At 53.7% G+C, this 16,487-nt stretch overlaps 1 protein-coding gene across 1 annotated transcript; it reads left to right on the top strand.

The window, feature by feature from the left end:
* The first annotated feature begins 3,269 nt into the window (after positions 1-3,269).
* On the top strand, positions 3,270-8,048 carry LOC137151418 (killer cell lectin-like receptor subfamily F member 1). Its single transcript, XM_067545686.1, has 6 exons — positions 3,270-3,354; positions 4,898-4,987; positions 5,721-5,910; positions 6,557-6,710; positions 7,173-7,281; positions 7,921-8,048. The coding sequence occupies exons 1-6, from the start codon at positions 3,270-3,272 to the stop codon at positions 8,046-8,048; spliced, it is 756 nt and encodes a 251-aa protein (XP_067401787.1).
* Positions 8,049-16,487: the final 8,439 nt, after the last annotated feature.

A 16,487-nucleotide genomic window follows, 5' to 3' on the forward strand; every position in this document is an offset into this window, starting at 1 on the left:
ACACCTTCTCCCACCCACCTTGCTTCACTTCGTCTTTAGTCTTGTCAGTCAACACCCCCTAGACAAGTCCTCTGCTCTCCATCAGCTACTCAGGCAGTTGGCAGCTCACTGTCAGTTTTCCTGGCATTTTAATAGTTTCTCCCACTAGTTCCTGGCTCGGACATGCAGGTAAGAGATGATCTCCTCCTTGGAGCTTTCTAGCTCTTTCCCCATCTCCCCCACTTCACTCTGCCCCTTTCAGGAGGTTTATATCCCCTGTCAGCACAGCCTGGACCAGCCATTGCAATGGAACACTTGAGTCTTTCCTGCTTTTCTGCCGTTTCTTCTGCTCGCTCCGGCACCGCCACCCTTGTCTTGTTCCTGCCCTGGGAGCAGCTTTCTCCTCCTCCTCTCCTTCATTACTGCCTAGCCTGGTGTCAGCAGCCTGCATGAGATCATCTACCCCACAAGGACAGCCCACGTGCTGGTGTGAGCCTGGCCCCAGCATTCCCAGCCGGCTCCCTAGGGTCCAAACTGCTGCTTTTTAGCTGTTTAGCTTCCTCCTCTGCAGCTGAGCCCCTGGCTACCATCACGAGTCACCTGATCAGTCTCAGCTGAGACGCAGCTGATGAGTCACAGGTAAAACTGGCCCTGACCCCCCCCCCTTAAAGAGCCACCCACTGGGTGCTAGATCTGCATTGCTATAGGGGGACAGAGACATATAGGGAGACTCAGTTGTTGCCACGACGTTTCTTCCTAACACCTCAATTGGAGATTGGCCCTGATGATATAGGGCAGAGGCCTTTCAAATTCTCCCCCTCCCCACCCACCAACCCTTTCTAATGTAAGAGGTCAAACACTGAGTGTAAAATCTGGCCTCTACTGAATTAAATGGCAAAACTCCCATTCAATTCACTGGGGGCAGATTTTTTTCACCCTGAGACTTTTCCCTCAGGTTTCACTTTGAGAGTCTGCAGTAGCAATGCCACAGCAAGAGAACAGGCCGATTATCTCGAGTCGTCAGCCAGAACAGAAAATCAGCTCTGTTCAACAGCGCAAGTGTACGCACAGCTCATTGCGTTACCTGCATCTCCTGCAGCCCTGACATTATTACTGGATAAAACACGTCCCACCTACTTGGTGAAAGGTGATGTCTTTGGATGTGGGTGAGACCATGTTATTTACAGGCACAGCGTTTGACAGACAAGTATATAATGTGCAAGGGACAAAAACGGAACAAGCAATACAGCCCTCTGCTGGTGACAGTGAAGGCTGACATTTCAACTGAATAAGGAAATAAAGAACTTTTCCAAAAAATCTTAATTCTTGTACAAACCATAGGGCTCCATCCATCGCTATCGTCATCCCGCTAAAGTCAGCAGAGTTACAGCAAGGAAGAATTTGTATCTAGCAGTGTGAAAAACTTACACCATGAACTGCAAGACCTAGTAACCTCTGTGTTGACTTATAAATCCCGCACAACCATAAATCAATGGCTCTGAACTTTTCCAGATGACTTTCAGGAGTCTGATTTGTCTTGGGTACCCCCCAAGTTACACCTCACTTAAAACTACTTGCTGACAAAATCAGGCATAAAACTACAAAAGTGTCACAGCCACTGTTACTGAGCCAGCTGCTTATTTCCTCATTTTTACCATATAATGATAAAATAAACCAATTGGAATATAAATATTGTACTTCCATTTCCATGTATGGTCTATAGAGCAGCATAAACAAGTCATTGTCTGTATGAAATTTTAGTCTGGGCTGACTTGGCTGGTGCTTTTTATGGAGCCTTGCTGTAAAACTAGGCAAACATCTAGATGAGCTGATGTACCCCCTGGCAGACTCTGCGTACCCTCAAGGGTGCGTGTACCTCTGGTTGAGAGCCACTGACACAAGGATCAGGGGAATTGGAAGTTGTGAGCCTGAAGCTCTTCTTGTGGGTAAATATATTGATGATAATACCAAACTGATTCGTTATTTCTGAATTATACTGGGTGGGGGGGGTCCCACTGGGTTAAAGACACAGGATAAAACCATGTGAGTCTCATCTTTTCGGCTGAATTAAAACTATGTACCTGTGGTCAGCGGAGGGACTTCAGCACAGTCACTTCCGTTTCAATGGGGGACAGGTAGCGGCAGACAGCGCTTTGTGAGCGGCTCTTGATCCTGCTGCTTGCCCCCTGACTTGATTTCCAGCGCTCGGGTTTCTAGCCTTCCAGGCATGAACGCTGCCAGACTCGTTTGTCTCCTGCGAGTGGGAGCAGGGCTGGCGGCCGGTGAGCAAAGGGTCGGTTGCAGGTGTGTGGCTGGAGTTGTTCTTCAATGGAGCTATTTCTACTGTTATCACAGGGTGATTATCACAGGCTGGGCATGGTCCTGCCTGAGCAATTTCTATGTGTTGTATTTTAACTATGGTAAAACCCCGGCAGCTTGGCTTGGATCTTCTATACACTGAAAGAAACAGTAATAAACAAACACTCTCTGGTGAATCCAAAGCTCAGTCTCACCATTATTACAGGATCCGCCTTCTGATCTCATGTCCACTGCAAGTCTCACACCCCGGCCCCTCTCAGAGGCGTGTGTGCTTCTGCTCCAGCAGGAGGGTGGCTCGGCCCCACACCCGCTCCCCTGGTAGTGCCATTGCTGCTCTCCATACAGGACGAGGAGGGTGACACGGGTCCGGACGCGTGGCCCCAGAGAGGCAGCCTGGGTGGCCCTTCCCCAGCTGGGAACAAAGGTAGTGACTGAAACCCCCCTCCCCTCCCCTGCTCTCCTTATCCATGGGGTGCGTGTCCCAGCAGCAGGGTCAGGGCTGGCATTCCTGCCCCAGGAAGGGTCCGGGAGAGGGCGGGGGGTTGCATGGAGTTGGGTGTTACTGGACAAGAAACAGCTCAGAGTGGCTCCCAGCCCCCCTGCTCTAGCCCCCCCAACCCTGGATAAAACCCATGCATCTTGGAGCCCAGCCTGCCTGCTCTAACCACTAAACCCCACTAAACCCGAATCTGACCCTGTCTAGAGAGCTCAGATTTTTTTACACTGTGTCCCTCACTCAGGCATCAGGGCAGCCGATCCCTCTTGTGGGGGCATCCGCTGCTGGGTGAGAGCTTTCGTGACAGCGCCAACCTCCGCTACAGTAGAGAGGGGAAATTCTGGCCAGAGCCTCTGACCATCACCCCATGAACAAAACGGCTCTGAACTTCCTGTGTGATATCACAGCCCAGCCCCTCACCTCCACCCCCACAGCTCCTGGCCGTGCCATTTCCACCTCCTCTCACTCAGGGACGATGGAGGACGAGGAGGGCTACACGGCACTGAACCTGCGGACCAAGAAGGGCGGCTCGGATCATCCATCCCCAGCCGGGACCCAAGGTAGGGATTTCAGCCCCCTCGTCCTCCCTGTGGTCTCCATATCCCGGAAGCTGGGTCAGAGCAGGGGCTGGCATCCCAACGGGCAAATTATGTTACGGGGTGGATTAGTGCCATAGACAGAGGTAAACAGCATGGGGGGTCCTGCAGCCTCCGATCACGTGAGAGAGAGAACACTCCCATCTGGAAGCCAAAAAGGTGGGTCAAATAGGGGAAACTGAGGCATGGAACAGGGACAAGCCTTTGATGAGGACATACTACCTAGACCCCACTCCTTTTCAAGAGCTGGGAATTGAACCCAGGAGTCCTGGCTCCCTGCTCTACACTATTAACCCTCACTCGCTTCCGAGAGTTGGGGCTAGAACCCAGGAGTCCTGACTTCCATCCCTCCTGCTCCAACCTTCTAGATCTCATTTCCTGCCCATATCTGGTAATAGAAACCAAGTGAGGTGTGCAGGAACTGCAGAGCAATGGGGCTTGGGATTCATGCAGCAGAGCCCTGCTCTCAGAGCAATTGTTTCAGGCTCTCTGCAGACCCAGGCAGCGTCGCTGCGTCAGTAACACGCGGATCACATTTTCCCCAGCCATGAGGGCTAAAAACTGTTATACTTGTAACAGAAAAGACTAGCAGGATCTTATTCAGGGCGACAAGGCAACAGGCCCCGTTTATTGTACATGTAAGAATAGCAAAAAGCCGTCACATTCACACACACATTCCTAAAGTTCTGCACGCTGGTGTGATATAATTACCAGTCCTTTTATGTGTTGTTCAAGCCAGCCTCGTGGCCAGCAAGTTTGGGCATAAGGAAGGAGCCAGGCCTCTGTCAGACGTGAATCCGATGCTCCAAGGTGACAATTGCAGAATGAGACTCAAAGTTTCCATGTTTTCACCCATCTTTGATACTTGCTGCTCCCATGTCAGTCTATGGGCCTGGCTCTGTCCTGCTGCCTCTGGGTTCAGTGTAGCTGTTAATCACCAGCTAATTGCAGGCATGACTGTTCTCTTAGTTCTGTGCTTTCCTTGTTCCCAGGGTGGAGCCTTCTGTACTTTAGGGTCCTTTATTTGCACATTAGGGTCGTTGGTAGGTATTCTTCAGCCTGCAGGGTTAGGATGGGGCAGTCGGTGTCTACACTCCCCTTTCTGGTGGCAGAGCAGTTTAGGTTGGTGTCTTTTCATGCCCTGCACATACATTCCTCACTCACGCACAGAGAATTCATCCAGATAATTTTAGGTCCCATAGTACAAGTTTCAGGAAAGAGCTTCCTTCAAGAAACTGACACGATGGAGTCCACTCATGCCCCACTAAACAGTGCTACACCATTGTCATAACAGTAAAGGGAAAATGTCTCTCTACCTCTATCTCACTTATACACTAGAACAAGGAATCTACAGCCCCTGGGCATGGCTCACAAAAACGGTCTTGCTCTTTTAAATAAAAGCTTGGATACTGGTACAATCACCTGACTCCAGGAGCTGGGGCCTGAGGCCAGGATTTAGAGATGATAGGCCTGAATCCAGCCCGGCTCTGCTTGTGTTTCATTACAGGTTCCCATCAGTGGCCTCGCTGGCCTCAGGTCGTGCTAGGGGTTGGGAATATCATCCTGGCACTGGCTGTGGTATTGCTGGCGGTGTGCGGTGAGTCGGCAAAGGCCATATCTTTATCCATCCAGGTGCATCCGTCTGCAGAGTGGACGCTACAGTGGGAGAGGGACAGCCAGGACCATTGAGAGGCAGCAAATTTGAAACTGATGCTCATTCACACGAGACCCAATTAGCCTGTGGAACTCTCTGCCACTAGCTCTCCTTCGGGCCATGAGTTTAGCAGGGCTCAGCGTAGGATCAGGACACTTAAACAGGGAACAAGAAGAAACAGAGGGTTAGAAAGCAACCAAGAGCTTTGGAAGGGGCTATAAACTCTCCTGCTTCGGCACATCAATCAACTGCTAACAGCTGGGCAGGAAGGGTTCTAGTCTGGGACTTGCTAGTTCCTCGGAAGCAGCTGGGGCTGTCTGCCCTTGGAGATGGGATACCGGGTTAGATGGGCCCCAGGTCTGATCCAGTTGGGCAACCCCGATGCAGCCAGTTCGGGGGGTGTTTGATGCTGAGAATGGGTGGCAACACTGGCTGGGTTTGCAAAGGGGCCCAAGGGATTTAGGCACCTGATTCCCAGTGACTTTCAATGCTAGATATTTGTTTAGAATGTGCCCCTGTGGAGCTGCCCCGAAGCCCATTGGAGTCAGAGGAGAGGAGGCTGAACGGGCTTCGGGCCAGGCCCGGTGTCTCTGCACGATTCTCTGCTGGTGCTTTTATCCAGCAATCCCCGTAACATCGACGGGTCGCTCTCACTCAAACTGACGCTGCTTTGCAGTTTCCAAGCTGGTGTCCGAGAAGGGACAGACCCCGGCAGCCCCCGAGAGCCACGGAGCTGGGAGCGGAGACACATCGACACCCCCTGGGAGCGGAGACACCTGCACAGCAGAATGCAGCGCCCGGCTGGAGCGTTTCCAAGCCCAGCTGACACAAAGTCTGTGCCACCCGGCCCGGCCCGGCCCGGCCCAGCAGGTAACCCCGGCTCCTGTGTCTCTGAGCCGCCCTCCACCCTGGGCACTGCCCGTGGAAACCCAGCTGCCGTCCCAGGCCAGGGGGCTGGTGCAGGGCAGGGACACGCCGCCCCCTGCTGGCTGCACCCACCTACCCCTACATCCCCCCCCCAGCCCCGCTCGGTGCCCGTCTGTCACTGCAGCTGCCTGGGCTGGGGCTGGGCGTGGGGCTGGGCCGAGACCATGTGGGGCAGCGACATCTAGTGGCCGTGCCAGGTACTCGCAAGTGGGGACCCCACAGACGGGTTTTGAAATAATCTAGCACCCTAGATGATGTGAAGCTGTGATAAGAGCCCTGCACTCGCCCTTCTCCAAGCCCCCTGTGTAGGGAGCAGATTGGGGGTGTGGCTAGAGTGCAGTGCACTGTGGGTATTCTCTGCTTCCCAGGGCAGACAAGGCAGCAATGGATAAGACAGAGCAGCCCCGAGGCTGCTCTAACTGACACCAGGAGCCAGGCAGGGGCCTGCACAGCCCCAGATTTCAGGCAGCACAAAGGGGATTTAAACCCATTTTACCCCCATCCCCTGCCCCAGCCGCAGGAAGGGGGTGGCTGGGACTGAGGCCCGGGGCGCTCAGAGCATTAGTGATGCTTCTCTCTCTCCAGGGGCTCTGGGTGCAAACTCTGCCCCGCGGACTGGCGGCTGCACGGGGACAAGTGCTACTGGGTCTCCAGAGAAAATAAAATGTGGAACGAGAGCCGCGCCGACTGCTCAGCGAGGGGCTCTCAGCTGCTGGTGATCTGGGACCGGGAGGAGCTGGTAAAGGGGTGATAACATCCCGCTGGAGCTGCCTCTGCAGGGATGGGCCCTGGGAACAGAGGCCAAGGGGCTCATTCAGATACGTTTTGGGGCTTGGATTTTCACAGCTGCCTAGGGTGTTTGGACACTCCATTCCCATTAACTGTTAATAACAGGGTGTCAAAATCCCTTAGGCAGCTTCGACACACCCAGCCTACAGCACTAGCCCTGGGATAAGGGGGTGGAGGCTTTAAGCCATCGTGAGCCTCCCCACTCAGTGTGTGCCAAACGCAGCTCAGCTGGACGCAGGGGCTGGGTGTGAGCGAGCGAGGTATGTGAAGGGAGGGATGGACAGACAGCTGTGCATGGGGATTGCCAGACGGACACGACAGCCTGTAGTTCTGGGGCTGACGTAGATGCAGACTTGGATGTGCAAGACCAGAGAGTTACACTCACCAGCTGCCTGTCGCACGCTCACTGCAGAAGTTCCTGAAGGACCTGACCCAAGGGTCAAAGAAGTTCTGGGTCAGACTGTCCGTCCCCTCCCCGCAGAAGGCCTGGGCCTGGCTGGACGGCTCCCGGCTGGATCTCACCCGGTGAGTGATTCCTTGAGTCAAACACTTTCCCTGCCCTCTGCAGGCGGAAGGGGCCGGGGGAGGTTTGGGGGAAGGTCGGGATCCCAGCAGGAGCCGGGCTCAGTGTCAGACGATGCTGGGACCCAGGAGGGGTGATGGGGAGCCCGGCTGAGAGGGGGCTGGGCGGGAGCAGGCAGGGCCGTGGGGCAGGGAGAGATTTGTGCATCCCCCAGTGCAGAGGTGGTGGCTGGAGCCCTGGGGCCAGGCTGAAGCAAAGGGGCTGGGCCAGAGCCCTGGGGATCGCCTGGCACGTGGGGCAGGGGCGGAGGGGAGAACAGAGCAGCCAGGGAGGCAGGAGGGGACCGGGAGGGGGCAGCATCTGAACAGCCCTGTGGGGAGGAGACACAGAGCAGGAGAGGGGGTTGGGCAGCATCTAGCACAGCAGGAGGATGAGGATGGAGCAGATCCCTGGGATCTGGGCAGGGAGAGGCCGTTACAGACCCCGGTCAGGCCCCTGAGAGCGGTGGCGAGGGGGCAGCCCCCCAGGGCAGAGCTGGAGGAGAGGCTGGGCACGGATCCTGTTAGAGCAGGGAAGAGCCACCAGCGACTGAGTGTGATCGACCCACCCGCGCTGACAGGGACCCTCTGCTTTGTCCGCACGTTCCCGTGGCTAGGCCAGGCTGAAGGGAACCGCTGTGGGTCGGTGAAGGGGAATCAGATTGGTTCAGAGAGCTGTAGCTCTGTATTTCAGTGGATTTGCCAGCGAGATGCTGTCCTGCTCTGAGCGGGGCATCGATGGCCCTTTAATACTGGAAACGGGCCCTTCCTTCAGCAATGAAATGCTCATGAATAATCTTTTGCCCTTTAATATAACGCCCGTCCTGTGAGGATCTTCATGCACAGCCCAACGCTCAGTCAGATTCATCATCCCCATTCCGCAGGTGAGGAAACTGAGGCACAGAGAGTGGAATTGGACTAGTCAGTTACAGAGCTAGGAATTGAGCTCTCAATATGGGACTCCCAGACTCGCTGCTGTCACCCACTAGACCCTGCCCCCCCCCTTTGCCTAGAGCTGGGATAAAACCCAGCCTTCCCTACTCTACCCACTAGCATCCACGTCTCCCACCCACTCTCATAACTCAGTTAGCAGGATCACTCCCAAGAGTCAGTTGCAGCAGCAGCCCCTATGGGTGGAGGGACCCAGCCGCGGCATGAGATTTGGGGGGCTGGGCTGTTTAATTGTGGTGGCTGGGCTGTGGAATTAGCCTGAGCTGACGATTGCTGAGCTGCTGTGTGGGGAAGGGCAGACTAGTGGTTAGAGCACCAGGCTGGGATTTATAGTTCTGTTCCTGGATAAGCCACACCCCCTACGGCAAGTCCCTTCATTTCTCGGTGTGGGGGTGGGTGTAGCTTCTCCTCTGTAAAATGGGGATAATGACCCCACCTTCAGCGAGGTAGCTTGTGAGTTGTCAGGTGCAGGGCCTGTGTCTCGCTCTGTGTGCCCCATGCAGCACACCTGGGCCCTGAGCTCAGCGGGGGCAGTGACTGTCTCTTGCTGTGTGTCTGGGGGGGGTCTGGACCAGTAGGGTTCGGATCTGTGGCTGGCATACAAATTATCTTTTTATTTGCCTGATGCTTTAGGTGTAGCGAGGTGGTTGGGGCGTGTGTGTAACTGTTCACACTGTGTCTGATGAAGAATGATTCCCAGGGACTGTGCACAGCCAGACAGAACAGCCCAGCTCTTTGATCTCTCACACATGCAGTAGGCTCGACAACGACAGGTTCTTGCCCAGGGAGGAGACATCGGTGCTGAGGTGTCTGGACTGTTTGAGTGGACGGCCCATCACTGCATTGGAGAAGCTGTTGGGGGCTGGGGGGGAAATGGAGGGTTTTGGCGGGTGGGAAGAGGGCAGCTGGGACGGCGGGGGAGGGGGTTTGCGAGTGCGGGAGAAGGGCAGGGACTGGGTGTTGCCACTAAAATTCCCAGCTGTCAAAGAGCTAACGAGGAAACGTATTTTACAAATGACCATTGTTAACAGCATCATGAGGTCAGGTCTGCAGGGAAGGAGAGACCCTGCCTATCACTTCAGAGATACCAAACAGGTGACGAAACCACCAAGGGTCAGAACTTTAGCTGGTGTAAACTGGTGTCAGCCCCTTGACTCCCATGGGGCAACACCACCCTTCACCAGCTGGAGACCTGGCCCCATGGATCCAATGTTCACAGCCGGGAAACCGGCCCCATTAGCTTGGGAAGGTTAATTCACTCTCTGCAGCGCCGCACGGTGCCGGCTGTGACGCCCTGGGTGGCTGAGTGAATCAACGCCCTGCGTTCAACTCGACGGCATTTCTTGGCTTCTCTGCCTGGCGGGAACGCGATAACTTTTGACCACCGTGTCCGATCGATTCCGGCGTTTCAGGAAACGTTCTAGGCACCCGCAGGCAGAATCCTGTTGATTTTGGTAAAGTTTGGGGGGAGGCGGGGGAGAGAAATGGGGCACACTCAGATCCCCTGGCACCTGGTTAGTGCTCACGTCACCTCTCACCAGCTCTGTAACGGGCTGTAGATCAAAGAGCTGGTCGATGGCAGCGATTAAAACCTCCCAGCCAACAACACCCCCTGATCAGCTCTGTCCAGCATCCCAGTGGAGTTTAAGGGTGACCCCCTGAATGACGGATCTCCTTCAGCGAAGGAAAAAGTTACACAAGCTGAGCTAGTCCCACCTGTCCCTGCAATGGGTGGGGGTGATGGGGGGGGAGGTTTGTCCCCAGGGCCAAGGATGCCAGGAGCCGCAGGTGGATGCACTGAGTTCAGCCAGCGCAAGCTACAAAGCGTGTGACCCTCTAGTAAAAGTTGTATCCAGCCGCCCACTGACCAAGGACAAGGTTTGGTCACGGATTCCCCAGGGCAGAAGCTCTCAGCTGCTGGGGGCTGCAGGGACCGAAGCTCTCAGACACCACCAGCAGCAACAGTCCCGGAGCTCGGGGGAGGGAGGAGAACGGGGGCAGCAGCTCTCAGCCGAGACAGGGACCCCCCAGCTCTCAGCCACCGCAGGCTGCAGGGATCCCTGCTGCTCTTTTCCAAAATGGGCGGCGAGACCCTGGCTTTGAGTCGCTGATGGTGGCAGAGACCCCCCGGTTCTGAGCTGTGGGCAGTGGCCGGACCTCAGAGCTCTGGGGTTACAACCACCCATGGCAGCTGACGGCTAATGTCTCCGGAGCCAGGAGCAGGCTGGCCGCTGCACCCCCTCCTCCGCTCCCAGCTGCTGTCCTGTTATTTTTAGTAAAAGGCAGAGACAGGTCATGGGCAATGCACAAAAATTCACGGCAGCCCGTGACCTGTCCAGGACTTTTACTAAAAATAACCTTGATGAAATCTTAACCTTAACTGTGGGCTTTATTTTGACACCCACCCTCAGCTTCTCCTAGGAAGGGGATTTTCCCATGCAAATATTTGCTATTATTTATAAGGTGTAACGAGCCCCCGTACAATTAGAAAAAAAAAGCTCAAGATTTTGCATCTTCTTTTTATGTGAAAAGGGAACAGGCCAGAGGGAAGCATCACACACAAAGAAGTGGAAACACCCCGACGCACGCCTCCAGAGTGTCGCTTATAGCAGCATTGGCTGGGATTAGAACCGCTGGTGCAAACATCACCACTTTAGCAGGTCTCAGCGGCGGAGATGCTGGAGCTTGCTGGGCTGACAGCTTTCAGCAGCGGAGACCAGCAGCTTTCAAACCCAAGCACCGAAAGCAGGTCAGCTCCCTCAGCCCATAAATGAGAGTGGTCTGATTGTCAGACCCGCTGCCTAACCCAGGCTGATGCAGCGCGGCTTTGCCCTCCTCTAGCGGAGACACCAGACAGGAGTTTGCTGCTTGCTGCCTGCCCTGCAGATGTGGGCCTGTGGCTCAAGCAGGCGAGACAGCTGCTTTTTGTTCTGAAAGTGCCAGGTTCAATCCTCCTCTTAACGCAGCCAGGGGTTTGTTCTGAGTGCACCTCATTGCACTGCTGAGCTGAAGGGCAGGTGTGTTAATAATCCCAGGGCTGTAGCAGAGTCATGAGCACAACCTGGGCTACCCTGAGCGCTTGTGGGGCATGAGCCCCTGTGAAAACCCAGCTGCTTTGTTGGGTGCCTGACTCTAGGCCCCGCAGTGTGACAGAGAGGAGCGGCTGCTGCTAAATGCAACAGAAGTGTCAGGGGAGCCTTTCCATTCACTGGAGTGGGCCTGTCCCTAGAGCAGCTCTAGGAGCCGGGTGGGGCAGGGAGAGGGCAGTTCCTACCAGCAGGGTGCACCCCCAGGGTAACTCTTACCTTCACTGCACGGGCAAGGCCAGCTACAGCCAACCAACCTGGGCCACCCTTTCAAATCCTGTTAACAGTCCAGCAAAGGGGAACAGGACCAGGGCAGCTGCATAGAGAAGACTGGCAGGAAGGACAATGAGGCAGCTGTGTTTGGTTTGCAATAGGGAAGTGGAAAACAGATAATTCCCCAACTGCAGAAGGCAAGTTCTGAGATTGAATTGCTGTCAGTTGCACTTCCGCCATTACTTGTTCATCCAAAGCTGGGGGCACATGACAGGCCCACGACCTTCACACACACTGACCCCCCCACTCCCACCATTGCACCCCTGCAAGAATCAAAAGTTGGTGCCCCCCACTTCAAATATGTGACCGCAAAGCAACATACGGAGCAGAAATCACCCAGCCTGGAGGACCGGATGGCTTCTGGAGGATTATGGGCTGGATTCTGGTCTCAGTGACCCCTGAGAACCTGCCCTCAGAGGAGTGGGAGCTGGATTCTGATCTCAGCGTCCCCACCAACCTCCGTGGAGTCACGATAGTCCATAGTTAGTGCCTGGGAGACATAGGCGGAGTTTGACTGCTTAATTTGGGGGAGTAAGGGCTAGGGCGGTTAGATATACATGTTTGGAGCCGATATATAAGCTGCAGCAGGCAGCTTAATTTCTCAGCTGTTTGCTTTCCTGAACTTTCTGTTTCGTCATGTAAACAGAAGCCAGAAGTGCTTGATTTTTTACCAGGCCCACCCGAGTCAGCGGCAGGCCCCACTAAAAGGTAAGTCCTAAACAAATCATCATAAGTTGGGGGGGGGGGGGAAAAGTGCAATGCCCTCCCCCAAACTCCACCCCTGGAGACACACAACCATCGCACGGGGTGCTGCGTCTTCATCACCACACCCCAGGGGAAGGTCCCACCGCAGGCACCTCTCCGCGGTCGAGCATTTATAACGAGCTGACAAACGGTTACTGGATGGTGCAGTGCGGGGGTGATCAGCTGTGCCAGTCAGAGCCCAGAGGGGCAATAGGCAGCTTACACCCCCTGCAACACAAACAGCCCCTGCCTGGGACATCCAGGGATCATTTACTAGCCCGTTACAGAGCAGCTGTCAATGGCACCCACCAGCCTGCAACACCTGCTCAGAGACTTCATTGCCTGGCTAAAAGCCTAGAACTATTTTGAAGTTTTGTTTCCTTGTAACAGGGCCAAGCCACTAGGTTTCACTTCTCAGAAGAGGCTTGACTTAGATAGAAATCAGTTCACACTTCCCCTCACAACAGCATTGCAAGGTGCAGCGCTAAGCTCCCAGCTGCCAGAACTTCTGTACAGGGCCTCAAAAGCCAGAGATTGCAACAGGGCTGAGGGCAGGGCCTGATCCTGGGGTTGGTTCTACACCAGCCCCGCTGGGTCCCCAAGGAGCTGCCGCCCTCTTGGAGATTGCTGCCGTGCAGCTACCATGCCCCCCCCACCCAGTCAGGGTCTGCACAGCTGCTGCCTCGCCTCTGGATGTGGCCTTGCAGGAGGCTTTACCCCTCATCCCCCCAGCAGCCACCTCCATGGCCACAGGGGCCCGGCCCAGCCCAGCCCAGCCCAGCCAGTGTCCTCTCCTGACAGCCGCTCTGGGTTTTCTATGGCTCAGCCCTTTGGCCAAGTCTCAGGTCACAGTTCAGTTCCCCACCAGGATATTCAGGGTCCCGGCCAGCTGGCTGGCTGGCTGGCGTGCATGCGCACACACACGCGCGCACACACACACACACACACGGTCCTTCCCAGGCATCTTTCCATTCTCCTCACACTTGTCACAGCACTGACTCCCCAGCTTTTCCCACTGGGAGCCCAAATACCACCCCCACTGCTCTCCCATCCCTGCTGGGCCTCTCTTCCCTTCTCCGGGGGGACAAGCTCAGGGTTTCCCTAGGAATCTGCTCTGCTCTGCTCTGCTCTGTGAAGATCCTTCAGTACAACACTTCCCCCCCCTCTATTTAAGTAGTGCTCCACCCACTAACCCACCACAGCTGGGCTCCCAGTGTTTCATTAAGCCTCCATTCCACCCAGCTGAGCTCACTAATTAGCCCTCCTGTTGCCAGCTTATTAGTGAGGCTGAGGGGCAGCTGCAAAGCCCTAAACAGAATTGAGCCAAGTTGTTCTCTGAGGGTCGGCTATCCCAGCACCGCACCGCACCGCACCCTTGGGTGGCAGGGGCACCTGGGCTTGGTACAGCTGCTTTCTCATCCCTTTGCAATGCCTGGGGGTGGATCCCAGCAGAGAATTGGTCTTTGCACACTGCAGAATAAGGTAGGGAGCTGGGCGCAGCTTGCTTGTTTTCAGTCTAGCTGCCGATGTGTTTGTTCAGCTCAAGGTCTTATGAGGAGATAAGGCAGTTAGCAGGGATGGGGCAATCTACCAAATCTGTTTAATGATCAGCTGTACAACTCCCCTTCCTGGGAATGTACCTTGGCTTGGTGCACATTCAGATTCAACAATCCTACAGGCTCCAGTTGGGACACGTTTAATTTTGAATGTAAACAAGATCAGGAAATGTGCTTTACCCCCTTTGCTTTCTAGTGTGTGACTCCAGTCAGGTCAAAACAGCTTTGTCAGTGTAGCTACAGCAGCCTAGCTAGAGGAGCTAACCCTTCTAGCAGAGATGTCCTGCCAGCAGAGTTTATGCTGCTTCCTCAAGAGAAACAAGCTTTACCAGCAAAAGCACTGGGATGGTGGTATAACTGCCTCTACACTCTGGCTTTTGCCAGTATAGAAATATCACAGAAAATCACACCCCTAAGAAACACTGCTATTCTGGCAAAAGTTTCCACTGTACAGCTGGCCTAAATCACAGATTTATGGGAACAAACTGGGGTTTGGAAAGTGGCTTTGAAGATCGAAGACTCCTTTAAAAGCTTTGCTCTGTGACTAAGTTTTAAACAAAATCTGTATGCAAAGGTCTGACACTGGATATTTAAGAACCCGCCATGCTCTCTGCTTTTTGATGTCTCTAATTATTGGCTGAACAAAGAACATGTTTAGTTTGAAAATGCTTGTCTGCATGTGTCATAGAATATTGGAGTGGGAAGGAACCTCAGGAGGTATCTAGTCCAACGCCCTGCTCAAAGCAGCACTAACCTCAGCTAAATCATCCCAGCCAGGGCTTTGTCAAGCCGCATCTTAAAAACCTCTAACGTATTGTCATGGAAAAGAATCAGACTGCTACATTTTAGAGTTGGATCGGGTACAGCTTTAATTGTGACACACAAAATCACATAACCATAGCTATGGGGAATACTACAGCCATAGGGAAAACCCAGGTGGCTATAGGGAAGTCAAGCAGCACGTCTGGATGCTGGGCAAATGTACTTCACCTGGCTACCAGATACAAAAGACTTATATAGGGGTTGCTTAGGTTCATTTAGATGTTGATCGTATTGTGGAATTTGATTAACAGTTTATACTTAACAGGAAAGACAATTATATGCACAGTGGGGTACGCCAGATGTTTTCACTGAAAAAACCAAAGAGTCACTTGATTATACAATGTGGTTATCAGGTACCCTGGCTATCACCTGAAGATGGGTGGCTACACAATACATGTTCAGATGCTAATTTGTATGGAGTATGTTCCTATGGGGCTGGGTAGACAGGGGGGCACATACCAATACTTATCAGAATAGGAGTTGTCTGTTCACAGACTTCAAAAGGGCTAGAGTTCACAAAAGGAGTTTGCATTTAAATGGTGGTCCTGAGACATCCTGTGGGATTTTAGCATCTTTATCTCAGTGTCAGTTTGGGGCATCCTGTCAACGATTTAACCTGAGGGTTTCCATCACAGTTCAGGCTACCCAGTTTCAGGCCAGGCCTTCTATAATCAATTCTATGAGTAATTCTTTGATTCCACAGTATCCAGTAACTGGATGGCAGCATTGCAACCACAGGCATTCCCAGATCACGGGGCAGGCCCTACAGACTCAGATTGCGTAAAACTTAATGATTCCTTTGAAAAATAATAAAGGTGGAGGGTTTTGTACTTGACAGCTGAGCTATTATGTGCCACGTCTTTAAGCTTTTCTGGGCAAGCAGAAGGGCTAGAAACTTATTGTAATGGGAGGTACCAGGTGTTCGCTGCCTCCTGCCTAAGGCCCCACCACCTTAGCACACCTTGCCCCCTGAAGGTGCCCTGTGGAAGGGAAATGATGCAAGGTCAGAGCTCCAGCATGTGCCTGGAGATGTCACCATGATTAACCACAGGCAGAACCAGCAAGGGTTGGTCCTCCAGTGCCTAGAAGGGCCAGGAGTAGATGGAGGCCAATCAGGGCTCAGCAGGCTGGATAAATAGAGCGATTTGCTTCTAGGCCAATCCTGGCTGAATCCAGGTGTAGTAGAAAAAGAGAACCTGGAGCACGAGGCCTGGCTGAAGGCCTCAGGCTTGAACCAAAGTCAGCAAAAACCAGGCTATGAGCAAAAGTCAGGCCCTGCCATAAAGCAAACACCTGCTTACGAGTTGGCTGTCCAGTACGTGAACTTGGCAAAAATACGGCTGGCATTGCTAAAACGCAGGCAGTCCTAAAAAGCAGCAGGTTTTCATGTAAACACATTCGAGAAGGCTAGTACGGGTACACCCCACCGTAGAGTTATGGCATAAACACAATCCTGGGAGATGGGACAGAAACACACCGGACCCAAGTAAAACAAGGGTGGGAGAACAGGACAGGGTGATGGATGAAAATGTTTCGTTCGAACCAGCAGGCACAAGGTGCAGGGTTGGTAACTAACTACGTCAGGGTGTAATATGCAACTTGTTTGTATCAGCATATGGAAGAGAAATCACAGGAGGGGCACCTTGGTCCAGCCTAGGGGCAGCAGAAAGTCCTACTGAAAGTCCTACCTGTAACCATTGAGCCAGGGTGCTAGCACCATGCTTCGCTGCCAAT

This window comes from Emydura macquarii, unplaced genomic scaffold (genome assembly GCF_026122565.2).
Source record: "Emydura macquarii macquarii isolate MOO-44397 ecotype Brisbane River unplaced genomic scaffold, CSIRO-AGI_Emac_v2 contig_1052, whole genome shotgun sequence".
NCBI classification, from domain to species: domain Eukaryota; kingdom Metazoa; phylum Chordata; order Testudines; family Chelidae; genus Emydura; species Emydura macquarii.

What these genes read in the sequence shown, in the direction of transcription:
- LOC137151418 (XM_067545686.1), top strand. Translation starts at nt 3,270, where the DNA reads ATGGAGGACGAGGAGGGCTACACGGCACTGAACCTGCGGACCAAGAAG. An exon ending in ATCCCCAGCCGGGACCCAAG is followed by an intron (nt 3,355 to 4,897) that starts GTAGGGATTTCA and finishes GTTTCATTACAG; the next exon opens with GTTCCCATCAGTGGCCTCGC. An exon ending in GCCCGGCCCGGCCCGGCCCA is followed by an intron (nt 5,911 to 6,556) that starts GCAGGTAACCCC and finishes CTCTCTCTCCAG; the next exon opens with GGGCTCTGGGTGCAAACTCT.